This window comes from Aedes albopictus, chromosome 3 (genome assembly GCF_035046485.1).
Source record: "Aedes albopictus strain Foshan chromosome 3, AalbF5, whole genome shotgun sequence".
Classification (NCBI taxonomy): domain Eukaryota; kingdom Metazoa; phylum Arthropoda; class Insecta; order Diptera; family Culicidae; genus Aedes; species Aedes albopictus.
The window spans coordinates 185,845,812-185,873,016 of NC_085138.1; the positions used below are offsets into that span (position 1 = coordinate 185,845,812).

Here is a 27,205-nt window from a genome sequence, read left to right on the forward strand (position 1 = left end):
AATAAACGTCAGCAAGCTCTATTCGACCTAATCAAATCGAACTCACGGCCAATCTGACTTCCCACCCTTTGCTTAACAACCTTGTGCTGTCGCCGCATAGGCCCTTTACAAAACGAATCGGACATTTCAGTAACAATTTTTGAAAACGACGTATAATCAATAGTGTAGCATTGATTAGGGTTCATTCAAATATTACGTAACGCAAAAATTAGCAATTCTAGACCCCCTCCCTCCCCCACGTAACAACTTTTGTATGGGAAATTTTAGAATTTTGTATGAAGCATAACACAGCGCTAGACCCCCTCCCTCCCCTCTTAGCGTTACGTAATATTTGAACGAACCCTTATACGTCGTTTTCAAAATTTGTTACTGATTTAAACTAATTTTCGCCCGTTCCGTTTTTGGTTTTTTTCGCCGGCTTACCAACACACTCGCCGCCGCACTCCCGTCAGAAGTTTGTCGGTCGTTCGTCAGTTGTAAAGCCCGCAAAAGTTTGTGCTTTTCCTCCATCATTGCTCTGCGGTGAAGATTATAGGGAAATCTCTAGTGTGGTGCCGATTGTTTGCTACAGTTTCTTCCGGTATTTCCAAGTTCCTTCCGTGGTCAATCAGTTGAGTGAACTCGCGGCGCCGTAAGCTTTGGTGAATCGCCAAAAATTCCAAAAATAGTTTCGCGTTGTGCCGGTTTCAGGCTGCTCCTGCTCGTTTCCCGACTAGAGAGCCCCACGAGAATCTTTTGTTCTGCGGCTCTTTTTTGAAAGTTCAACGGTCATCGGAACAGTAATTTTCGATTTTCTCCCGGTGACCTTATCAATGAATATCGGCTTTATCAAAATAAACGATTCATTAGGATTGATTTTGCCATTCCGTTCAGGTGAAGAAAGTTCGGTTGGTTTATATTTTCGACCGTTTACGCCGGGCTGTCAATTTTGAATTTGTTGCGGGAAGAACGAGCCGGCAAGAAAAAGAAGAAAGCAGTGTTTAGTGTCGCGAAAAACCGGAATAAGGACAGTAGGGAGAAGTAAAAGCGAAGATCAAGATCCTATTCTGTAGCTGGAGTCGGTTTCGGTTGATTTATCGTCGCTTCCTTTACGTTATTTGTTGAAAATTAAGCTGTGCCTGGAATCAACCGGAATCGGGAATCGCGACGGGAGAAAAGCAGTTTCAAAATGAGTTCGATCAAACCTGATGATAAGTCGTCGGACATCCCGGAGAAATTGTACGACGCCACAGCCCGAAGGACCTACAAAAGGCTGCGGTTTTTCGGCAAGGTAAGTCATGCATGTTTAATTTTTAGTCTGGTTTGCAGTTTTACAAATTATTTTAGGATTTGGACTAAAATCTTAAACTAGCAATGTCCTAATTAAGAAGTTATTTGCACACGCAAAACAATTATCTTCAAGGATAACAAGACCCAAAAGTTGTTTATGATGTCTAACCTCAATTTCAATATTAATTAGCTTGCTGGCTTGTCGCTTATGTTGTTTCTAAGGAGATTAAATTTTGTCCATCTCAGACTCTCAGACCGTCTCTCCGGTTCCTCCCCACATGTCTTGTCAAAACATAAACCTTGAAAAGGTCCTATTTAAATTCCTTCCATTTGTCAAAACGTTTATATGATTTATGAATGGACGCAGTAGTGTCGAATGATCGAGCTAGAAATTAAATTGTGATTTCAACAAAGGGTTCTTGGAATCCATCAAGAAATAAATTTGAAATTTGTATGGTTAGAAATTAGTATTAGCAAGATCCCCTCCCCCACAAAGTCTACGTGGTTTATGAACGGCTTCAGGTTGTTATCTGACATCCCGATGACGTGACCCGCCCACCGTAGTCTTCCGATTTTCGCGGTGTGGACAATGGTTCGTTCTCTCAGCAGTTGATGCAACTCCTGGTACGCAACATCTTCCGTTCGAAAACTCCAAAAGTGCGTTGACCCTTTGCACGTAAAGTCCCGAATTTTATTCAGTCGTAGAGTTCTGCGAACGGCGAAGTCCCAAAGTAAGCTCGATTACTTGCCACATCTGTTCCTCTGCTGGTGTCGTCGTCGGTCACCAGTACCGTGCCATGCCCTAATACCGTGACCTTAAGGATGCTCTTCACTTCAAAGAGCCCTGTAAAAATCAATAATGTATGTTTCTTGATCTTTCAAACGCTATATTATTGTGTGTATTATGTATAATAAATATGTATAATGGAATTCCAAATGTTTAATCCATTCATTGTTAAAATCAAAATTGTAAAACATAGCATTGGTCCTAATACCGTGTATGTGACCCGCATACATTGGTGGTCCTTTGAATCATCACTATATCAATCATACTAAGTCCATACTTAAAAGAACCTATGCGTCAAACGTCGTCTCAAATTTGCGAACTATAATATAAATATCATCGGTGAAACCAAACAGCTGAACGGATCCGTGAAAATCGTTCCACTCGTGTTTATCCCCGGTCTCCTTATTACACTCTCTACTAAAGCAATGTTGAACAGCAAGCATGAAAGACTGTCACCTTGCCGTAACCCTCTGCGAGATTCGAAGGGACTCGGGAGTCGAGACTATCCCTGATACTCAAACTATGGCACATTACTCGATCCATCTTCGCCTTGATCAATCGTTCACAATCTGCAAACTTGACTACGGAAAGAATCGCGACCATGACGCCGCTGGTGGGCACGTTGTATTCGCGGCATTTCTTAAACACCTGGCGGATGGCGAATACATGGTCCGTTGTAGCGCGTTCAACCATGAATCCAGCCTGATCCGAACTGAATCCGGCATAAAATTTACGAGATAGCGCCCAGTAATGTGTGATAGGCACAATTCAACTTGTTGCCTTTTTTGTATGTAGATGGGACACACGATATCTTTCACCCATTCTTCCGGTAATATTTCTTCCTCCCAAATCCTGGTAATGACCCAGTGTAGTGCTCTCACCAGTGCTTCTGCACCGTATTATAGAAGCATGCTTGGTAGTTGATCTGCACCAGCGGCTTTGTTGTTTTTTAATCGGCCAACCTCCTCTCCAATCTTTTGGAGATTAGAGGCTGGAAGTTTTTCGTCCTGCGCGCGTAATCCTACATCTGTTCCCACGCTACCTTCTGTGCTTGCAACGTCGTCATCAAGGTGCTCATCGTAATGCTGCCGCCAGCTCACGACCATCTCACGTTCGCTCGTGAGAAGATTCCCGTGATTGTCTCATCACATGTCGGCTTGTGACACAAGGCCTCTGCGCAAGCGGTTCTGCTTCTTGTAGAGCTTCCGTTAAGATCAAAAATTGAAAAGGCTGCATCAACATTTTATAAACAAACACGTTTCTGTCGAGTTAGGGCATATTGGGAATCAATCCCACATCCCACGCATATCACAACCACTACCAGAAAGCTTGATGTTTACGCTTTCTGTGAGTGGTGTGGATGTGTGTGGGTTGAGCTGTTTTGTCGGGCTATTCGGGCTCGTTTGGAAGTTGACCATCAATGTTAACTTCTTTTCCCAATAGACCACCTCACGGCGAAATTCTATCTCTTTCGCTCTTTCAGAGAGTTTGAAAAAACAACAGGACCAGTGCCTGTCAAATTTGACAGGTGTTGGTCCTGTTGTTTTCTAATTTCCCGTAGGAGAGAAAGAGAGCGATTTCTTGATGACGTCACCGTGCAATGGAGTATAAGCCTAGATAGCTGCCTGTGTAGAGTTGGTAGCGATCGTCTCAATTGGCTAAGAATAACACTACGGACTTCCTGTTCCTATGGTAAAAATCCACTAAACAGGTGACCCCTAATTCATGGTGTAATGCGGCTACCGCGCCAATGACTGAATGGTTAGGGAGGTCTAAAAAGCGTTAGAAGGGTAAAAAGCGTGTGTAGCTAAAGCGGCTTCTAATCAAAAAGTTAATTTTCGTAGGGTAACTTCAGATTACCTTGTGAACCCAGTTTTGCTTATTTTATTATAAATGAGCGTCCACTCTTCGATAGCTTACACTGGAATCTCTAACGCGTCTCATTCGCCCTCGTAATGTTGTTGCAACATTCTCGGCCATGCAATGCTGCATTCTTCTTGTTGTGTAACAGTTCACATTCGCCGTCGTACCAGTCGTTTCTGTGATTCGGAGTCGCGGTGTCTCGATGCTCGATGTTAAGCCGCGGCGGCATTCGATATCAATGTGTGGTATTGCGGCGCTCATAATAAATCCACATTGGGCGGCGGCGATATGCCCGCGAGGAGATTCCCGCGATACAGACGCAATGTCAAAATCGAACAGATACTGTCACCCACCCAGCAGCATCGCAGCAGCCTTCAGGCCGTTCATATCAAAACAAAAGTTAACACAATGGCAACTCAGGTGGCCAGAAATCGTATTTAATAATATTTATTTATCGCGACATTGATTCATTATAAGCATACGCATCACCTCGTCGGCTTTGTGTTTAATAATCGGGATGTTATTTAGTGATGCTGCAGGGGGATGCGGCTGCATCTTTTCCATTTCCACATTGCGTCTGTATCGCGTGCATCTCCTCGCGGCTATATCGCCGCAGCCTCATGTGGATTTGATATAAGCGCCGCATGCAGTTTTTCTGACCATCAGGTCGCTCATAGTGGTGCGGTCATATTTTTGCAACTTGATGGAAAAGAAGGAGACAAACGCGTTTCGCGGATTTATCTTGCAAGGCACAATAATAACCGTCGAAAGTTTTAACCGCATGCATAGTGCGCCGACTAAGCCGAGTTCCAAATTTATATTCGCACTGTGATATGTGCGGACATTGGTTATACATATTCTAAAAAAACTATCGAACGTGGTCGATTTGGTTTTCTGTTTGTTGGTCGGATGATCTCCAGGTGGCTTTAAGGATATCTTTCGGGGGAAAACAGTGCTTCGGACTACCATACCACGGGAGGCTGCAAAGTTTGCGCATCGTTGACCGTTATCATTCGTTACGGCGTACAGGTACAGGCTGTTTAGCCTAGAAATCCTCTACATAGAGATGAGCGGAAGTTACATACGTCGATTCGGCAACGCTGTTTGTTTTGTTTACAACAGCTGCCAACACTTGCTACAAAGCTAGATGTTCAAACTTTGTGCGTGACTCCATTGTGGTTCAAGTTGTTTTGTTTACATTTTCTAATTATAATAGATTTTTTTTTTCAAAATTTTGTTGAAATAGCGGAGCAATCGAAGAAATCTGAAATTCAATGCAAAAGTGTTACGCTAATCATATCGGCAGAAGTGAAGCAAGAAGCAGCAACGGAAGTTTTTTCGACAAGTGCAGCAACAAAAGTGTCGTCATAAGCTTGAGCTTTTGAAAGCAGAATTAATAAATTTTTATCTTTTTACTAAACATAGATATGCCGCCAATATCTCGATATTAAAAATAAATAATTTTAATTTATTTAGTTTCGATTGCAATACCGTTCGAACGACGCGTTCCTACAAACGATAAGCATGTTCATTTGGCTCACACTTTGACAGTTCTCTCTGCACGATTGGCTCACAATGGCCGCCTCCGCAGATCTCTATAAGGCTATCTGACGTTTGATCACCTTTCTCTGTTTCGCTCCCGAAGAGGATAGGTTTGTTTTCATACGGAAACGTTTCCGTATGAAAATATTAAACAAAAAATTGCTATCTTCTGTGTCTGCTTGAGAGAGAAGGGTGATGAACGCTAGATTGCCTTATAATGTAGGATTACTAGTTTAGCCAATAGAGTTAATAAACTATAGAGGACGAATGTCGCTGCTGTTCCCTTTGTTCTCGCTCGCAAACATGTCGGGTATCTATCTGTCAAACTGCATACTTTTTCGCTTTGACACTTATACAGTGTATACACTTATACAGACATTCGTTTAGCCGAGACCAAAAAAAGTGTCAGGAAACTCATACAAAAGATTTTATGATAAATCTTTTTTTATCGTAGTGATAGTATATCTAGTACTGTTTTATAAAAATGTGATACATTAAACTTACATATACACTGAAACAAAACCGAGGGTAAAAATCCTTCAAATGTCATGTTTTGCCTAGACATTCGTTTAGCCGAGGTAAATGAAAAATTGGTTTTCAATAGTTTTTTTTTGCAATTTCGTGATTATATTTCGAGGATAAACTCCAAGGCATTTAGTTTATGACGTGTTAGCAAAATAATTGACCTTAAAAGTTTATTTATTTGTTAAATTCAGAGAAATATTATAAAAAAATGTCCTGATAAGGAGAAGCGACGATAAACAAATTTATTTTAAAAAAATGATTTCTGTAAACACTCAAACGTAAGCTAGATTAGCAGTTTTGAAAATATGGCACAGAATTATTGTTAAAAATGTTCAAATTATTGCATAAAATGTCATGAAAAAATTAAGTATATTGGTTTTTGGTTGGTTAAACTTTAAAATGGGATTGATAAAAGCTAAAATAAATAGTTCTGCGTTAAAAAAAAGACGTGTCGTAATGCCTATGGAGTATACCTGTTTGATACTAGCATTACCAAATGAGTTGGAAGACTGCAAAGTGAAAGAACTGCAATAAGTGTCAGATTTTTTGTACCCTGTTTATTCAAAAGCAGATGCTCATACAAAAATGCAAGATATGGTCAAACAATTGGCTTATTTCATTCAATCTGAAGAAATATATTATAAATGAGTCTAAGTTGTAAGCCACATTCATTTTTAACATGATTTATTTGAAAAGAATGTCTAAATTATGAAACAAGTAGTTCATGCTTAAAATTTGAATACTTTCGGTGCCATTTCTCGAAATATGAGCCGTCCAATGTATATTATTTCAGCCAGAATACAGTCTAGAAGATATTGGGAGCTATTAGAAGACGTAATAGTAGTAAACGCTGTGATTTATGCAAGTGAAACCATCATTTTTCATCAAAACAATACTTAAATACGTGATTTTTTATAGTTTGCGTTATTTTTTTTCTGTTAAAAACATTGTTTTTCGTAAATTTTCATCCTGCTTAGGTCATGAAACTTCCATTAGATTCAAATCTCAATTTAGAAACATTTACAATATTATGACATATTTATATGAGATGCATGCAAAATTAATATGGCAACACTTCCAAAAACGATCTAATTCATGATTTACAAGTTGATCTATAATACAGATCACCACACAAAATGACTTTGTTGGATATTTTTTGAAATTTGATGGTTTTTATTATGGAATCCTAAAAATTGTACAATTCGGCTAAACGAATGTCTAGGCAAAAAATGACATTTGAAGGGTTTTTACCCTCGTTTTTGTTTCAGTGTATATGTAAGTGTGATGTATCACATTTTTATAAAACAGTACTAGATATACTATCACTACGATAAAAAAGTTTTATCATAAAATCTTTTGTATGAGTTTCCTGTCACTTTTTTGAAAATTTTTTAGCCTCGGCTAAACGAATGTCTATCACTGTAGCCCGGCCTATCTCCGCCAGCAAGAGATGTTTCGGCAGCGACGCCAGCGACATTCTTCCTCTATAGTTTATTACCTCTATTGTTTAGCCCGATAACCGGTCTATAGGGTGGGGCGGGGCAAGATGGGTCACCTAAGGATGGATCACCATAACTTTGTAAATACAAATCGTATTGGTTTGTATTCGTCCGCTACTCTTTAATACACTAGTTAGCTATGCTAAAAGTCGATGAAAGGTTCATTAAATACAAAATATGATGTTAAACAAGCAGTTTTAACCCTTTAGGGGCCGTTCATAAACCACGTAGACTTTTTGGGGGGAGGGGGGGGGGTCTGACCAAAGTCTACGCTCCATACAAATTTCAAAATTTTTGTATGGACAAAAGTCTACGAGGGGGGAGGGGGGGGGGGTCTGAGATGGCCAAATTTTGGTCTACGTGGTTTATGAACAGCCCCTTATAAGGCAGTGGTAACTATATTGCCACACATATTTTTTTCTGTTCGTTTAGAAAACTTTTACAACTTCTGTTTCAACTGATGGACACATTAGGCCTTTGTGAACACTCATGATTTTTTTGAGCCATAACAAATATGAATGGGCTTTTTTAGATCAAAATGTCGGTCCAAAAACTGCCATTTTGGGTGCATAAAGGTTTATAAGCTCGAACTTCTGTTGTGGTGAGCGAATCGAAAATCAAATGATGGGGAATAAAAGGCCTATGTTCCTTATACTTGTGGACAACATTTCAACTTGATTGCTTCATTACTTTTAGGACCTCAGCCTTTTGAAAAAATGTACAATTATAAATGGGCATGTACAGGTCGGACTCGATTATCCGGAGTCAGAATCACATGCTTCTCAAACATATATCTGGCGAAGGGAATGCTCTATAAAGCTGAAATTTTGACAGTTTGTCTAGCCAACTTTGATATGTGATCAGTAAAAATTTCAGCTTCTTACAGCATTCCGTTTGCGAGATATTATTTTGTGAAGTGCCAGAACCCGACTCCGGATAATCGAGTCCGACCTGTACTAAAATTGCCATATCGTCCAAAATGATTGACCAATCGAGTTCAAATCCACACATATAGGGGTAGGCGGGGCAATATGGACACCCGGGGCAGAATGGACACCCTCAATATTTTGAAATATGCGAACTTTTTTGAACTTTTAATGAATGGAGAATATAGTCCATTTGTCTAAAACGTAGTTTCAGGAAAGAAACATTCGAAATTAAAATTATACTTGATTTTACACGAAAAAGTTGCGTCCTCCGTTTTTTGTGCATGGAAATTATAATTTTCATACTATCTAAAATAAGATTTAGTGATTAATTTATTGCAAGGTCGATTAAAACTTGATATTTCTAGAACACATGCAAGTAGTTTTGCTGTATCTACATGCTTTCTTTCTTTCTTTCTTGTTGGCTACAAAGTAACTTTACTCCAATGCCGAGCGTATAGTAGAGCACCATCTTCGTCGGTCTTGGGCGATGTTCCTCCAGTTTCCCCGAACGTGTAGGGATCGTAGATCTTCTTCAACCGCGTGCAGCCAGCGAGTTCGCGGCCGCCCACGAAGCCGCCTACCTCTACCGGGTTCTCTGCTGAATATTGTTTTCGCTATTCTTTCTTCCGACATTCGCACTACGTGTCCAGCCCACTGAAGTCTGCCGTATTTTATACGTTTCACAATATTCGCATCTTCGTACACTTGGTACAACTCGTGATTCATGCGTCTGCGCCACACTCCATTTTCTTGTTTCCCACCGAGAATTGTCCGCAGCACTTTGCGCTCAAAAACTCCAAAAGCTTTTCGGTCTACCTCCTTTAACGTCCACGCTTCGTGACCGTAGAGGGCAACCGGAAGAATCAGCGTCTTATACAGAGCGAATTTTGTTTGCGTTTGCAAGTTACGGGACCTAAGCTGGCTACGCAATCCGTAAAAGGCCCTATTCGCAGCTGCAATACGCCTTTTCACTTCACGGGAAACGTCATTGTCACATGTCACAAGTGTTCCAAGATAAACAAATTCTTCAACAACTTCAAACACTTCCCCATCAATCACTACCTCAGCACTAACACCACTAGGCCTGCTTCTGTCTCTACCCGCTATCATGTACTTCGTCTTGGTAGAGTTAATCGTCAAGCCTATCCTCGCTGTCTCTCTCTTCAGAGGAGCATAAGCTTCCTCCACTGCCCTACGATCGATGCCGATGAGATCAATATCGTCCGCAAAACCGAGGAGCATGTGCGACCGTGTGATGATAGAGCCATTCCTCTGCACGCCTGACCTCCTAATCGCTCCTTCGAGTGCAATGTTGAACAATAAATTTGAAAGAGCATCCCCCTGCTTCAATCCATCCAAGGTCACAAACGACGTAGACACTTCGTCCGCGATCCGAATACTTGATTTTGATCCATCCAGCGTTGCGCGTATCAGCCTAATTAGTTTCGCCGGAAAACCATGTTCTGACATTATCTGCCAAAGCTCATTTCTTTTCACTGAATCGTACGCTGCTTTAAAATCAATGAACAGATGGTGAGTCTGCAAGTTATATTCCCGAAATTTATCTAGGATCATCCGCAGGGTAAACATTTGATCCGTCGTTGATCGGCCCTCACGAAAACCAGCCTGGTATTCGCCGACGAAGGACTCCTCAAGAGGTCGCAGTCTGTTGAACAGGACACGCGACAGTATCTTATACGCCGAATTTAAAAGGGTAATCCCTCTGTAATTGGCACACTCCAGTCTGTGCCCTTTCTTGTAGATTGGGCATATGAGGCCATCCAACCAACTAGTGGGCAATTCTTCATCCTCCCAAATCTTTATAATAATCTGATGGATTGATTGATGTAGCTGCTCGCTTCCGTGCTTAAGAAGTTCGACCGGGATCTCGTCCTTCCCAGCAGCCTTGCTGTTTTTCAGCTCCTTAAGGGCCTTTTTAACCTCATCCAGTGTTGGTGGTTCCACTGCTTGACTGTCATCCATTATGTTTATCCTGTTCCTGGGTGCTCCTTCGCTGCTACCATTCAACAAATCTTCGAAGTGCTCCTTCCACCTGGCTGCCACCATTGTTTTGTCTGTCAGCAAATTTCCTTCCCGGTCATTGCACATGGCGGGCACTGGCGCAGTCTTGTGCCGCGCGCCATTGACAGTTGCATAAAATCTCCGCATATTGTTCCTGTCCATACTTTCCTGCGCTTCAGCAATAACACTCTCTTCGTGTTGCCGTTTTTTCCTGCGGTGGATTCGTTTCTCTTCTGCTCTTGCAACCCTGTACCGCTCTCTGTTCTGCCGGGTACCGGCCACTAGCATTCGACTTCTGGCGGCATTCTTTTCGTTCGTCGCTCGTTGGCAGTCCTCGTCAAACCAACCATTACGTTGGCGTCGCTGAGCGGTACCAATCACCTCTTGCGCTGTTGTTGTCACTGCTTCGTGGATACTTCCCCACAAGCTGTTGACATCTCCAGATCCGTTGGTCTCTCCTATCCTCTCGTCTAGCTTCTGATGGTACTGTGCAGCAACCCCTTCGGCTGACAAGCGCTGGATATTGAAACGCATCGTCCTGTTGTTTCTTGAACTCGTGACGCTGGATAATCGCGCCCGAATTTTAGCGGCTACAAGATAATGATCCGAGTCGATGTTCGGGCCTCTGTAGGACCTCACATCTATGACGTCCGAGAAATGTCGCCCGTCGACCAGCACGTGGTCTATCTGGGAGCAAGTGTCACCACTCGGGTGTCGCCAGGTGTGTTTTCGGATATTCTTACGTGCGAAGTAGGTACTGCTGATTGCCATCCCTCTAGCAGCAGCGAATGTCACAAGGCGCAGACCATTATCATTGGTAACAGAATGAAGGCTTTCCGTTCCAATGACAGGCCGAAAGAAACTTTCTCTGCCGATCTGCGCATTTGCATCTCCGATGACTATTTTGACATCTTGTTTTGGGCACTCTCCGTAGGCCTTATCAAGGCTCTCATAGAACTCATCCTTCATGTCATCGGGTTTGTCGTTCGTTGGCGCATAGATGCTGATCAGGCTGTAGTTGAAGAACTTGCCCTTCATCCTCAACACACAGATTCGGTCGCTTATCGGCTTCCACCGAATAACTCGCTTCATCTGCTTCCCGATCACTATAAAGCCAACTCCACGTTCTGCCTTATCGCCGCCGCTGTAGTAGATGTGGTACTTGAATGAAGTGTTGGCGATGGGATCCACCGCTCGGAATTCGCGTTCTCCAGTTTTGGGCCAGCGTATCTCCTGGATCTACATGCTTAACATGTTTATATTTTCTTCTTTATTATATCAAAAATCAAATATGGAAATATCTTTTGCTGCCGGGGCAAAATGGACACCTTTTTGAAAGAAGCGGCAAGGGAAAAATATAACCTAAATCACAAACCAACCAAATTCTTTGATTTCAGTATATTTTCGGTTAAATGTTCACTATAGTAGACATAGGGTGAAACAAATTGGTCAAAAAACGACAGCAGTGGAAAATAGCTGTTCTAGGCACAGCTGTACATGTCGACAAAAGCGAAGCTTTATCCAAAACAGCCTGAATTTAAATTAACTGAACAAAAAAGAAATACTTCGGTGTATTATTGATCCATAATAGTTGTTTTGTAATGAAATTACTTTAGGTATAGGTGTAAATAATGTACGAAATTCGTAAAAGTCTCATGGTGTCCATATTGCCCCATGGGGGTGTCCATTCTGCCCCGTATGCTTGAAGACGGTCATGAAAAACTAACATTTTCCAAAACATTTTTTGAAGTGGATAAATCATTTTTCTTCGTGAGCATTCTTATGCAATAGATGCTAAATATGTTTTAAAAGGATACTTGTATCAAAAAACTAAACTCTTTTGACATCTTGCCAGCTAAAGTTGGCAAAAACCTTAGGGTGTCGTCCATATTGTCCCGCCAACCCCTAACTCATGAATATTGGGGCAACTTATCAAAAAATCAGCATGATTGATAAACGCATCACAAAATAACAACATTTTAAACTTTGTTGACAAAAAATTGAAATTTAGACCAATTTTTTCATACAAAATCGACCATCGAATTTTTTGAAAATAAAATCGTTTTTGTTCATCACACCACATGTACTTTATATTCCAATGTAGAACGGAATCCAGCCTGGTTTTCTCGGCCTTATAAAGGGTTAAAAAGTGATCGATTTTGCGCCGTGAAAAAAGTGCAGGGCAAGATGGGTCACCTTTTAAATAATTCACATTTTCTCAACGAAAAACGTCAAAAAATAAGATTTGTTCTGCATTCATATATGCTCCATATCCATACTGAGTAAACAAAAGCTACTAGTAAACATTTTATAAATTTATTTGGAATATAAAAAACTTTACGATTTAAGTGGTCCTAAGGCGACTTGAAAATCAATGTTTTCACTAAAAAAAATATCATAATTTTATGTTATAATTTTGAGCTTTCATTCCGCCTGATTGAAGTCATTTATGAGATAGTCTTGTAATAAAAAATAAATAACTTTTGAATGTTCCAAAAATACGCAATTGAAGGTGCTCCATCTTGCCCCGCGGTCGTTTATATGGAATGTATCGCATAAGAAAAATGGCTAAAAACCATTTTATTTTTGTATAAACTTTTGTATATTCATGCTGGTCATCTAACAAAATTATTAACATAATCAAAACATGAGTAATGCGCTCAAAAATGGCACTGACCCACCTTGCCCCGCGACCCATCTTGCCCGCCCTACCCTACATTTCTTCCTTTCCTCTTTGCGCGTTCATGTCGCCGACTACGATTTTCACGTCACGTGGTGAGCAACCATCGTATGTCTGCTCTAACTGCGCGTAGAACGTTTCTTTCTCGTCATCAGGTCTCCCTTCATATGAGCAGCGCGAGTTGATGATGCTAGTAGTTATAGAAAAAGCTCTTCATTAAAAAATCCCTGCGTTGATTGGCTCCCACCCGATCAAACGTTGTTGTATCAACACTATTCTGTTCCCAGTTCATTGGTGGTGCCACAGCTTTGATAGAAGGTAGCCATTCGATGCCCGCTTTTCCACACCTTCTGTCCAGTCTTACAAAGTGCCTGCAGCGCCACGATGTCGAAGTTGTGGGGATGTAATTCATCGTAGATTATCCAATTGACTTGCAATTCAGTAATCACTTTACATACTAGATTTAATTTTCGTTAAATGTGACTGCAATGCTAATACATTGTCATATGTCCATCTTTTTCTATAGGGTGGATTCGCAAAATGCTACGAAATCATGGATGTCGTGACGGGCGAAGTGTACGCCGGCAAGATCGTGTCGAAAAAGCTGATGATGAAGCACAACCAGAAGGAGAAGATGACACAGGAAATCACGATTCACAAATCGTTGAACCATCGCAACATTGTGGGCTTCCATAGCTTTTTCGACGACCCGCTCAACATCTACATCGTGCTAGAACTCTGCAAGAAGCGAGTAAGTAACCATCGGAGTTTAAATGTGGTAGAAAACCGCACATTATTTTTTCAATCGTTATCGTTACCTTGCAGTCAATGATGGAATTGCACAAACGTCGAAAAGTAATTACCGATTACGAGTGCCGCTACTACATCCACCAGGTGCTCACGGGTGTAAAGTATCTGCATGACCGGCACATTATCCATCGCGATTTGAAGCTCGGCAACCTGTTCCTGAATGATGATTTACATGTAAAGATTGGTGACTTCGGTCTGGCCACCAAGATAGAGTTCGAAGGTGAACGCAAGAAGACTCTTTGCGGAACACCGAACTACATTGCCCCGGAGATCCTTAACAAGAAGGGGCACAGCTACGAGGTGGACGTTTGGTCCATAGGATGTGTGATGTTCACGCTGCTCGTCGGGCAGCCGCCATTTGAAACGAAAAGTCTGAAAGATACTTACACCAAGATTAGAAAGTGCGACTACCGGCTTCCCTCTACTGTTCGTACCAATGCGGCCGAAATGATTTGTTCCATGCTTCAGTCGGATCCGCTCAAACGGCCCAGCGTAACGCAAATGTTTGATTTCGATTTTATGTGCAGCGCGCACATTCCAGCGTCGCTCCCGATCTCTTGTCTCACGATGGCTCCCCGTGCCGACCAGTTGGAGAACGTCGATCGTATGGGTAGGAAACCACTTTCAGAAGTTAACGGTAGGCATGGGACGAAAGTTTTTATTTTGCACGGTGATAAATTTCTAATTGTTATTAGCGAAAACATTGCGCCATCAAAACATCAAACGTTGAAAAAAACCAAAGATTCAGAGTAACACTTACTTTTGATGTTTTGATCGCATATCATTTCGGACCGTGTTCAAACCCCGGCTAAGAAACTCACTCACTTTTTGCCCTTCGCTTGCAGATGACACCCGGTTGGAATCGTCCTTCCTCAAAAACAACCTCCACGATGCCATCACGGCGTCTGGTACCATGTCGCGACACAACGAAGGCTACCGGACTGATATTGAAAATCTGTACAAGCAGTTGAGCACGCTGATCGCGTCCAAGCCACCAAAACTGGCGACCAATTTGGACGATGAAAATACCGATCCGGCGGTGCAGCCACTCTTCTGGGTCTCGAAATGGGTTGACTACAGCGACAAGTACGGATTCGGCTATCAGCTCTGCGACGAGGGTATGGGAGTGATGTTTAACGATACCACCAAGCTGATTATGCTAGCAAACGGCCTGTAAGTTATCACATGGAAATGCCTACAGCAGTCACTAAACTAAACGATTTCCGTTTTCCTTCGCAGCAATGTGCACTTTATCGACAAGGAAGGCGTCGAAACGTACATGGATATTCACAACTATCCACCTCAGATGGAGAAAAAGATGAAGCTGCTGTCGTACTTCAAGCGCTACATGACGGAGCATTTGGTTAAGGCTGGCGCGGGGGCAGTCAACATCGAAAGCGATCAGCTTTCCCGTATTCCCCACTTGCACACGTGGTTCCGCACGATGTGCGCCGTCGTGATGCATCTGACAAACGGCACCGTGCAGGTAAGTCATAGATACATAAGTTGTACTATATTTTTGATCGGGTTAGGTTGAGTTTTAATTCAAAAAGGGGCCAAGTCTCATCATAACCATAGGAGACCGCTAAGGTACTTTACTCACGGAAAGTACGCCTCCCTAAATACCTCGTCGTTGAAGTGTAATCTCTTCCACTTACGAGGGCTTGGCCTTGGTCTAGCCGCCTCTTCCTCTACCCACAGCCAGTTGTTGTTTTCGATACTGTAGCGAACCGCCATGTGATCGCTGTGAGTGTAGCCATCGGCCTGCTCCCTGTCAGCACGGTCGTAATACAGTTCAGCATTTGCGTAAACTGCTCTATCGACCTCTACGGAGGCGCATAACAGCTACAGAAGAATACCCCGTATACTTTGGCGACCACGAAGCCCTTGTAGGTAGTAGACACCAATTCCTGAACGGGGTATTTATCCGTCGTCCATATCGCCGCCATTTTTTGAACCTATCCTCGACCCAATTGCCGGCGGGTACTCGGTATGAGTCCGCTATGATGGCAATATCCGTCCCCAACTCAGAAACCGCCTGACAAAGCAGTTGTTGAGCTACGTTGCAGTTACCTGCACTTTAATTTGTCAGTTGCGGCTCTTTTGAAAACCGGGCACCTTGGACCTCCCGTTAGGTTCTTGCTGTTCAACACAGCTTGCTCCTGTCAGGGCCTTTACAGTACCATGACTTGTGAACGCACCTGACTCCTATTTTCCTTGGTCTTCGATAGCAGCATGCAATCGGGTCAGGTCCGACATCGACCAGTTGTGTGTAGGGGGACGAGGGGATCCAGAGGAGACCAATCCAGTGGTCTAGCGATCAAATCCTAGCTCGATGTTTCTGGGGTTCCTGGTGCTGGTACGTGGATTTCCAGTTCACAATTTAAAAAACACGCGCGATTTACAGAAACACTACTTAATAAAACCACATTTATTCGGACACTAACATCTTTATACTTAAAACTACATTGGAGCTTAAAAACTAACAAATTAAAATTTCGCGTGGGCTCGGTGCCCAGTTATCTGTCCGGCGACCCAATTTCGACTGGTTTTGATGATGATCACGGTCAAGGTTCAGTGCACTGCAGTGGTCCATCGATGAGTCGAGAGCGAGGATCTCACTCTCATTCCGCCGTTATCAGTTCGGCTGCCGTCCCGATGCTAGCAGTTGATGATGGCAACAGATCTGCTATTGGAAGCCTATTGTTGTTAGAGACTGACCAGTAAACATACTGCTATAGCAGTTTCGCAGGTAGCTGTTCGGTCGATGGTGATATAACCACTGCAGTTGTGACTCAGGGATGTAGTCTGGGGTAGGTGGGATTCATTGGTCTCAGACATCCTCACCCACCCAGAAATGCCATATTTCTGAAAAGAGAAAAAAACAGGAATATCCTCTTCGACAGGGTGGGGGAATGGAACGAAAATTACGTTTGCTTGCTGGATGAACTGTCCTCGAGGTCTTCTTCGGAATTGCAGTCTGGTATCGGCAAAATGCACAACTTCTCTACCGGACGAGTAAGCATGCCAGAAGCTGTCCTTATTGTAACGACCCGAACCACGTTATCTTCTCCTGGATGTAACCTTGTTATTCGCCCCATTCTCCAGCGCATTGGGGGAACCCTTTCGTCTTGGATAACGACCAATTTTTCCGACTTCCACCTGTACCGGTGGTTTCCATCGTTTTGTCCTGGCTTGGAGTTGGCATAAATACTCCCGGCGCCACCTTCGCCAGAAATCTTGGAGTTTTCGTTGCATCACTTGGTACTTGTCGAGACGATTCATGGGGATGTCTTCGAGGTTGGGCTCGGGTAATGCTTGGAGTGACGTGCCGACAAGGAAATGCGAGGGAGTCAACGGTTCCAGATCGTCCGGATCCTCCGTCAAGGGCGTGAGCGGTCGGGAATTCAAGCACCCTTCTACTTGAACAAGCAGCGTTGCGAAATCTTCTGGAGAAACTGGATCTTCACCGATGACTTTCAAGAGGTGTTTCTTTGCCGAGCACACGGCGGCCTCCCAGAGACCTCCGAAGTGAGGGGCGCTTGGTGGAGAAAAATGCCACTGAATTCCTTGCATGGCACAGTCCTTGGAAACGATTTCTCTGTGGGTTTGATCCTTCAGCAGATTCAGAAACTCCTGTAATTTTCTCCGAGCGCCAACGAAATTGGTTCCGTTGTCGGAGTAGATGTCGCTACATTTTCCCCGTCTAGCCACGAAACGATGCAGAGCTTGGAGGAACCGGTCAGTCGATAGGTCTGTAACTAATTCGAGGTGCACCGCCTTCGTGCATAAACAGATGAAAAGTGCGACGTAAGCCTTCACCGCCGGACGACGAGGGGCTGGCCGGATATAGATGGGTCCAAAATAGTCAACACCTGCTCGAGAAAATGGCCGAGAGATGGTGACTCGTGCTGCTGGTAGATCTCCCATATATTGCTGGATTGGTGTTGGTCTCGAGCGATAACATTTGAGGCAATTGTGGACTATTTGTTTAGCGACACTTCGTCCTCCCAGTGGCAGAAACCGTAGTTTTACTACAGCCAGCAGAAGCTGCGTACCGGCATGTAATAGCTTTTCATGGTAATGTTGCAGAAGTTTGCGGGTGAAGGCGTGGCGAGCTGGCAAAGGAATGGGATGTTTGCTGTCTTCCGCTTCCTGGGATTTGCTCAAACGGCCGCCCACCTTCATGATTCCATCCTTGGAGATCGTAGGATTATACCACCGTAACGGAGAGTTCGATGGAAGAACGGCCTGGTTTACGATCGCCTTCCATTCCTTACTAAAAGCTTCCTTCTGTACTCGTCTAATCAGAACGTTCTCTGCCACTCGTAATTCCGCAGTAGTCAGGAATGATCCATTCTTCCTGTCACTTGTAGGTTTGCGTAGCAATTCCATCAATCGTAGCCAATAAGCAGTTCGGCGGATCATGTCGGTATAGGTAGCGAATTTACTGATGTATTCTTCGTTGAATTCAGCATACGACGAAGCTACGGTTGCTGCAACAGTACGACGTCTTTCATCCTCACCTTCTTCTCCAAGTCCTTGCTGAAGTTTTGGCCATCCTTCAGGATCACCTTCCAACCAACTTGGCCCTTGCCACCAGAAACGATTATCTACGATATCTTTCGGTGAAATTCCTCTCGATATGAGGTCTGCAGGGTTTTCAACACCAGGTACGTGTCCCCAGAGTCCCTTTTCAGTGATGGCCTGGATCTTCGACACCCGGTTTGCAACGTACGTCGTCCATGCTGTAGGAGTAGCGTTTATCCAGCGTAGAACACATGTCGAATCAGTCCAAAAAAATGTCTTCATCGTGCGCTTCAAGGATGATTGGACCTTTTCAAACAGTTCAGCGGAAAGCAGTGCTCCGCAAAGCTCTAATCGCGGAATCGATTGACATTTTAAGGGTGCTACTCGGGACTTCGAGGTAAGAAGCCTCACCATCACCTTCCCAACGGCGTCTACACTCCTCAGGTAGACACAAGCACCAAAGGCCTTCTCCGAGGCATCTGAGAAGCAGTGTATTTCCACCGAAACCGCTCCTGGAACGATGACGCAACGGTCGATCTTGATTTGGTTGAACGCTGATAGTTGGTTGCGCAGGTTGAGCCATGCCTCACCCACCGTGGGAGGAAGTGGCTGATCCCAATCCAGTTTTTGACCTTTCTCGTCCTGAACTGACCACAGCTGCTGCATGAAAATCTTTGCGGTGGTAATAGCAGCTCCCAGTAGACCCAAAGGGTCAAAAAGTGTGGCAATTATGGACAAAACTCGACGTTTAGTGAGCTGTTCTGCCGCGTCTAACGCTGGGATTTCGAATTGGAATTTCAACTCGTCGGTTTTGGGCACCCATGTCAGACCTAGAGTTTTTATGGACGGATCGGTCCCAAAATTGATTTCTGCTGCTTGTTTAATGGCAAGGTCTTCTGGTGGTACGCCTTCCAATACCTGGGAGCAGTTAGACGCCCACTTTCTCAACCGGAAACCTCCTTTAGACATCATGTGGTCAAGTTGTTCTCGGAGAATCAGTGCCGTTTCGACGTCGTCCGCTCCTGTGATGACATCGTCCATGTAGACGTCCTCGCTGGCTGCTTGTGCTGCCATGGGATACTGTGTAGCTTCATCTTCCACCAGTTGCTTTACCGTCCTGGTAGCCAAAAAGGGAGCTGGTTTGGTACCGTATGTCACGGTGTTCAGCTCATACACGCCAACCTCTTCTATCGGCGTAGATCTCCACAGGATACATTGGAGCGGTCGATCCTCTTCGCAGATGTTGATCTGGCGGAACATTTTTTCCACGTCTGATACCAGCATGATTTGGCGTGTGCGACACCGTAGAACAATCGACCTTAGATCCTCCTGAATCACTGGCCCCACCAATAAAACATCGTTCAACGACACTCCTGATGCCGTTTTACAGGAAGCATCGAACACTACTCGTACCTTAGTGGTGGTGCTTGCCTCCTTGACCACCGGATGATGCGGCAAATAGCATCGTTGGACCGTCTCCTGAGTAGTTTGGTCGACCTTCCGCATGTGTCCCATTGCTAGATACTCGTCCATGAACGCGACATATTGCTCTCGCAAACTGGCATCCCTCGCCAGCCTACGTTCCGTTCCTTGAAGCCGACGAAATGCAATCTCTCGGGACTCGCCCAAGTGTAGAGGTGTTTCGTTGTGTTTCGGGAGAGCGACGGTGTACCGACCATCCTGCTCTCGACGAACTGTTTGCTGGTAGAGCTCTTCACAGCGTCGCTCCTCTGGAGAAAATGCTCTTTCCGATTCTAGTTCTTCACACTCCCAAAACCGCTCCAATAGTAGGTCCAGCCTTCCGGAAGTTGAAGTGTTGCAACTGATTTGCAGAGAGTTGATGGAAGTCGATGCGCCTCCACAAACGACCCATCCGAATACCGAGTCATTTAGGGTTGGTAACCCTTCGCCTAATGAGATTCGCCTGCCTGTTTCGAAAAAGTCGAAGAACGACTCGATGCCGAGTACGATGTCCACTCCCTTCGACTCAAAAAATGCCGGATCTGCCAATTCGATACCGCTTGGAATGGTCCAACCATCAATATTGACTGAGGTTGTCGGAAGATTAACAGTCACCTTGGGTAGAATAAGGAAATCCAATTCCCGCGAAAACGGAGATAATCGCGAGCGTACCACCGCTCGGATTCGTTGCTTAACCCTTGTTGAAGCTTGTCCGATGCCTAAAACCGAAATGTCCACCTTATCTCGGGTCACTCTCATCCGTTGGCACAACCGTTCGGTTATGAAATTGCTCTCGGAGCCGGAATCCAAAAGAGCACGAGCAGGATGTCTATTTCCATCGCCGTCCACCATCACGATGATCGCTGTTGCAAGGAGAACTTGCGAAGAGTATTGGTGCGCTGCATTTGAGACCGTTGTATCAGTGGCTGCCGCATTAGCCACTTGAGAGGAACTGGGTTGTGAAGCTCCTTGTGATTCCTTGTCGGAGGATAGATTGTTGCCCCTTGCAACCGTGGAAACCTTATTTCCACCACCCTTTTCTGACTTGAAGCAGACCATGGAATGGTGGCGACCCTTGCAATTCCTGCACGAGTACTTGGATGGACATTCCCGAGCCTGATGACCCGGCCTGAGACAGTTTCGGCAGAGGGAATGAGTTCTCAGCAGGCCGTCCCTGTCTGAAACCGACAGCCGTTGGAATGTGCTGCATTGGAACAGCGGATGATTCCCCGAACAGCATATGCAACGCATCCCCGACGCTTGCGATGTGGTGAAGCTGGTCCTTGTGAAGGATGACTTCTGCTTCGGCTGTGGTTGAGGCTGATGGACACCCCTAGTGTCCGTGGATTTGGGTGGCAGTGATTCCAATACGTGCACTCGCCGATTGAGGAACTCCCTAAGTTCATCTAGAGTATCGTTTTCCTTTGACGAAGAATACTCTTCCCATCCCCTACGCGTCACTGGATCCAAGCGTGACGTGAGGATGTTCACCAGCAGTAAATCCTTATAATCGGCTGGCTGGACTATCTGATCGAGGGTTTGCACTATCCGTTCAAAACCTTCCAAAAGTGTGTGCAATTCCCCGACGGATTCCTTGGAGAGCGCTGGCAACGACAGCAGTGACTGAATTTGCCTCTTCTTCAATTGCTTACTGTTGTTATAACGCTTCAGCAGCATATCCCATGCTACCTGGTAGTTTGCCTTGGTTATCTTCAATGGATCGATCAGGCTCCGTGGTTCCCCTTGAAGACAACCCTTCAGGTAGTGGAATTTTTCCACTTCCGGAAGATCAGGTTTCCAATGTATAAGAGAGGTGAACAGGTCCCGGAAACCTAACCACTCGTCGATATCTCCATTGAAGCTTTGAAGCTTGATTTGCGGCAAGCGTACATTATCAAGCACGCCATGCATTGACGCATCGGTAGTTCTCACACTTTGGTCTAACGACGATGGTTCCCTCAACTCCTTAACTTGATCCACAAGGAAAGATTTCGCCTCATAATAATGATTGTTGAACTCCCGCCTTTCCTTGTCATAAGTCTCCTCCCCGTTATAATCGTCGTGAGATTTAATCTCAACTAACGTCTCGGAAAATTTCTCCCATATCTCTTCCAACTTCTCCAGACGAACCTCCACTTGAGAAAGTTTTGTATCCTCCTTGAAATCCTCAATGAATTCCAAAATGTCCCGAAGTGAGGACTGTGTTCCCGCATGCCTTGCAGTTAGTTGCTTCAGCGAAACTTTCTTAGTGGATGATCCAGCAGGCGGCATAGTTGACGTCACAAATCACCGGCAACAGAATAGAGAGATGGTGGTGTAATATTCCGCGTATACGCCTAGCTTGGCTGGCATATACTATCGTGTTCACTAACCTGACAAAACAGGCGGTTCCGCCCAACGATAATCGACAATCCAAATAGCAAATCACGATCAGTGCAGTGTGATTTCTCAACGTCAACCAGTTCGTCTCAGCAATAACGATAAGTAGAGGAATGAAGAGGAGGGAGATACGATGTAGTATTCAAAATAAATGCCACGGCTGGACATATACTGTGGTGGCTTACCCAGACAACCAACAGCGGTGCAAGTCCAGCGTGCAATTCACTCAAATGTCCAAGGCGGATGATCAACGTTCACGAAAGGCATTCAACAGACCCAGCCGGGTCCACAGGGCTCACGTGTGTAAATAAGGAGTCGAAGAGGATACGAATTTCGATCAACAGGTGTATTTACTGTAGGCCTAGCCTCGGCAACATATACTCTAATAAGGTGTATTTACCTGGACAAATATCCGTTGACGCTGCCTCTTCTCGTCCACACATGCCCCGATGGTAGTATCGATCCTTCCGTGGTGATCGGTATCGTCAACCAGATGAATGGCGGATGAATGGTCAGGTAGTGAATGTATCACCACCTCTGAGGCGATCTTCCTAGGAGATGAAATAGCACCCTGTTGCCACGAATAGTCTCGTCGTTCGCACAGCACCACAGAATACAAGGCCGTTTCCGAAGCCACCTGACGGTCCTGTCCAGCTTGGCTCCGTTGAGAATGATCCAGAATGGTCGAAATTTGGGTGTAAGTAAAACGAAAGGCACACTTCGGCTGGACATATACTCGTTCTTTAACATTTACCTGTGAGACAAGTTTCGGTGCTAGTCCAGTGAGTGTCCTCCGGTGTTGTAGCAATCGTTCTCCTTGGGTTGGTGTCCTCCTCCACTTGGAACCATGCAATTCAAATGGCAGTGAATGGTAATCGTGTCCAGTTCCAGCCACACGATGGGAACCAGTATCCAGGAAATTTCCAAAAGGTCCGAATCTCGTTGATATCGCGCATGCAGAATTGTGGAAAACACAGGTGTTAGGATGCGATAGTAGCCTAGTGTCGGCTGGACATATAGTAAGCGGTGTTCACTAACCTGACAGAAAATACCGCGCAGCGAATGTCCAAGCCAAGCGACGCTAATTCCAAAGGATGATGGTGGATATCCTTTATTCCCTCAAATGCATTGATCCTTTGTCGCAGGCAATCCTTTCTTGCACGACAACAATTGCAGCATACAATCCTGAATAGCTGGCAAGATGGCACCTAACAGCGTTCGTTCGTCGACTCCGTGTCAACTGTATCCAATTCGAGCTCCCGTTGATCCTTCTCTAGTCCTAATCCGCTTCGAAGGACCACAATGAACGCACCTGACTCCTATTTTCCTTGGTCTTCGATAGCAGCATGCAATCGGGTCAGGTCCGACATCGACCAGTTGTGTGTAGGGGGACGAGGGGATCCAGAGGAGACCAATCCAGTGGTCTAGCGATCAAATCCTAGCTCGATGTTTCTGGGGTTCCTGGTGCTGGTACGTGGATTTCCAGTTCACAATTTAAAAAACACGCGCGATTTACAGAAACACTACTTAATAAAACCACATTTATTCGGACACTAACATCTTTATACTTAAAACTACATTGGAGCTTAAAAACTAACAAATTAAAATTTCGCGTGGGCTCGGTGCCCAGTTATCTGTCCGGCGACCCAATTTCGACTGGTTTTGATGATGATCACGGTCAAGGTTCAGTGCACTGCAGTGGTCCATCGATGAGTCGAGAGCGAGGATCTCACTCTCATTCCGCCGTTATCAGTTCGGCTGCCGTCCCGATGCTAGCAGTTGATGATGGCAACAGATCTGCTATTGGAAGCCTATTGTTGTTAGAGACTGACCAGTAAACATACTGCTATAGCAGTTTCGCAGGTAGCTGTTCGGTCGATGGTGATATAACCACTGCAGTTGTGACTCAGGGATGTAGTCTGGGGTAGGTGGGATTCATTGGTCTCAGACAACTTGTGTCCTGATTCCAGACACCTGAAGCAAACATCCGGTGGCTCGTGCAGGTCCGTTGGCATACTGACCAGCTCACCTTACGTTTCCCTTGGCAACCGGCACCTTGCACTGTTGTCGCAGTGGCGAGATAAGCTTTTTTGCGTTACAGTTTTTTTATCTACTGAGTCGCCTCCGCCGTAAAAGGTCTCACCTCAACGCCCTCGCCAAGGACATCTTCCATCAGACATTTGTAGACGGCGCCCTTGCGTGCCTTGAGCTCGAGGATCAATTCACCTGTATGAGTACATCTAATACTGGAAACGTCGGCTCCCAGATCCATAAGCTTAGCGTCGTTTTTGATCACCTTCAAGACTTCCGATTATTTGGACTGTTCAGTCTTGATGACGAGTGCGTCGCCCTTCATGCGCTCGGCACCTGCCCTCCTACGTTTTCTAGGCCTGGTGTCCCTACGCTCCTGTATCGTTTGCGATTTGTTCTTCTCTGCTTCCAAATGGCGTCCTCTCCCTGACCAGCCCTTTCTTGTAGTTGCTGAGGACCAATCAGTGCACGCAACCCCCTGTTCCCTATGATCCGGGATGGGCCGACCTTTTCAGGCCCACCCTTTCGTCTTTCCGGGATGCCTGGCTGGGGTTCGCCTTGCCGACTTTGCTACCCGCCTTCGAAGTTAATAGCCACCTAGCCTTGCGGGTGCCGCCTGGTAGCTTCTCACGTATGGCTTCTGCGAATGCTTGTCGTATGCAATAGCATCCGCCACACCTTTTGGGGCTACTCGTGAAAGCGAAGACCTTCGTCTGGGTAGACATCGTAACATTTGACTTCGCGAGTTCTGCAACTGCCGTAGTTCCCACGAGTTTCTCGTGGACCTGCCTGGCCACCATCATTAACTTCTGAAGTTTAATAATGGCCTGCTTGAGGTACTAGGACCGCGAATTCGCGGACGCAAAGTCCATGATAGAGTCAAGGCTGCGCAGCCACCTCTATCGGAGAGGGCCCTTCTTGTAGATAGCCCTCATTTACCAGTAACCACGCTAACAGTCCCATGTTTGCTGGGTTTCCTATTCATGGGACTGTTGTGCGAATGGGGGTAGCGAAGGTATCCCACAGGCTCCGTTAACTATCGAGCATTTTTTTCATCCAATCGATCACTCATTGCTCGGTACTGTGACACCTTGAATTGGAGTTAGTAGTCTGTGTCATTTGGCATAAGGTCACTTGGCATAACGGTCATTTGGCATAAGGACAGGCATAATAAAGAAGGGTGCATCTCGATTATTCCAAATGACCGTTATGCCAAATGACCTTATGCCAAACGAATTTATGCCAAAGGTCCCGCTCCCGTTGGTCAGAGTAAACGAAACATTCATGGATGTGATAATTTTCGGTAGTTTAGAAGTGTTGATGCTATCGAACGCCTGGCATGGATCTAGTAAAGTCAGAATAGGAAGTTTTTCCGTTATATTGCATTCAAAAATCACCTCCCTTATTATCATTTCATTAAAAAACATACCTAATCCTCACCTTTTTTCCTCTCTTCAAACAGCTCAACTTCTCCGACCATCAGAAGATCATCCTCTGTCCCCTGATGCGAGCCGTGACGCTAATGGACAACAACAAAAACTTCCGGACGTACCGCTTCTCCACGATCCAGGAGCAGGGCTGTTCGAGCGATCTCTACCAGAAGATCCGATATGCGCACGAGAAGCTCAAGAAACTGCTGGAGAAGTTGTCGTGAGAGGAGAACGCGCATCATCGGAACACATTCCCTTTGATTATTTCGGTAGTACAGTAGCGAGAACTTTCAACGCCGGCGGCCGGTCGTGCTCAGTGACGTAGCCAGAAATTTGCTCTGGGAGCGGTTTTCGACGATCGACGAATGACACGTTTTTACTTTATTTTTACTTATTTGACGTTCACGTTTCGTAAACAACAATAAATAATCTGGCCATTTACATTTGATTTGAGTCGTAGCTTCAAAGCAGTGGCACAGCCGACAAATTTCTCACCGTAAAGCGTTTTATTCTGAAAATTTGTTCCACAAATTTTGCCTCTGGGAGGGGTTTTAATCGTACACACCACCCACCCTACGTGGCTACGCCACTGGTCGAGCTTTATTCGTTGATCATATTGCGTTAGAGTTTGGCGCAGTTTTGAGCGGCAAACTAACGCAACATGATCAACGAATAGAGCACGACCGACCGCCAGCGTTGACAGTTCGCTACTGTACTTTTCCTTAGAAATTTACGAATAGTTTCTAAGTTTAAGTAGCACGTGACCAACAAGTACCACCTTATTGAACTGAAAACATGCAATTTTGTTTTACAGGGCAAGATTAATGCGTCGTATTTTTCAGTATTTTAAAGTGAAAATAATTTTCCAACACTGCAGTAGTTTGTGCCTTACTGATTTATTACGGCACGTCCATCGGTGAAAAAAATGGAGGCCATCCGTGGTTAGGTAATCAAAAAAACAAGACTATGAACTAATCCAGAAGCAGTTGCGTTTCACTTGAATGTTTCCTCTAAACTGCAACGTACATTGCTATGTAGTACAACATACAATTCCGGGACAACGATAAGAAAAAGGTGTCCATCTTCTATGCTAAACTGAGTACAGAGCAAATAGCTACGGATAGGATCTTTTAGACCGATAAGTTTAATGTTGTAGATATAATTTGGAATAAATAAGGCGTTTTTTAGGATAACATGTGTTGCATTTTTTTTTCTTTGAAATTTCGGTATTAATTCTTTTCGCCCTTGTTACACCCATAAAACTGTCGATCCGAGGCCCGAAGAGCCGTGTCTCATAAGACGAAATAAGAGGAAAAATCTGTATTACATTGTACCTATTTGTGTTAGCATATGCAATATCGAACATTACCCGCAATACCCAATGATGTTGAATCATGGTAGACCATGCATTTTTGAATTGCACCATCTAGTTAATAAACTCATTCTTT

The 27,205-nt window shown here is 44.6% G+C and overlaps 1 protein-coding gene across 3 annotated transcripts; it reads left to right on the forward strand.

Annotated features, from left to right (window-relative positions):
* The first annotated feature begins 447 nt into the window (after window positions 1-447).
* On the forward strand, window positions 448-26,950 carry LOC109429192 (serine/threonine-protein kinase polo). 3 transcript variants are annotated; one of them, XM_019705076.3, is made up of 7 exons: window positions 562-580; window positions 874-1,270; window positions 13,643-13,867; window positions 13,942-14,563; window positions 14,772-15,099; window positions 15,166-15,412; window positions 25,790-26,950. In XM_019705076.3, the coding sequence occupies exons 2-7, from the start codon at window positions 1,169-1,171 to the stop codon at window positions 25,979-25,981; spliced, it is 1,716 nt and encodes a 571-aa protein (XP_019560621.1). In that variant the 5' UTR covers window positions 562-580; window positions 874-1,168; the 3' UTR covers window positions 25,982-26,950. The 3 variants fall into 3 exon arrangements, with proteins under 3 accessions (XP_019560620.1, XP_029718769.1, XP_019560621.1); XM_019705075.3 differs by having other exon boundaries at window positions 448-1,270; XM_029862909.2 differs by having other exon boundaries at window positions 448-1,270; window positions 13,942-14,536.
* The last annotated feature ends 255 nt before the right edge of the window (window positions 26,951-27,205 follow it).

What these genes read in the sequence shown, in the direction of transcription:
- LOC109429192 (XM_019705075.3), top strand. Translation starts at nt 1,169, where the DNA reads ATGAGTTCGATCAAACCTGATGATAAGTCGTCGGACATCCCGGAGAAA. An exon ending in ATTATGCTAGCAAACGGCCT is followed by an intron (nt 15,100 to 15,165) that starts GTAAGTTATCAC and finishes TTTCCTTCGCAG; the next exon opens with CAATGTGCACTTTATCGACA. An exon ending in TGACAAACGGCACCGTGCAG is followed by an intron (nt 15,413 to 25,789) that starts GTAAGTCATAGA and finishes CTCTTCAAACAG; the next exon opens with CTCAACTTCTCCGACCATCA.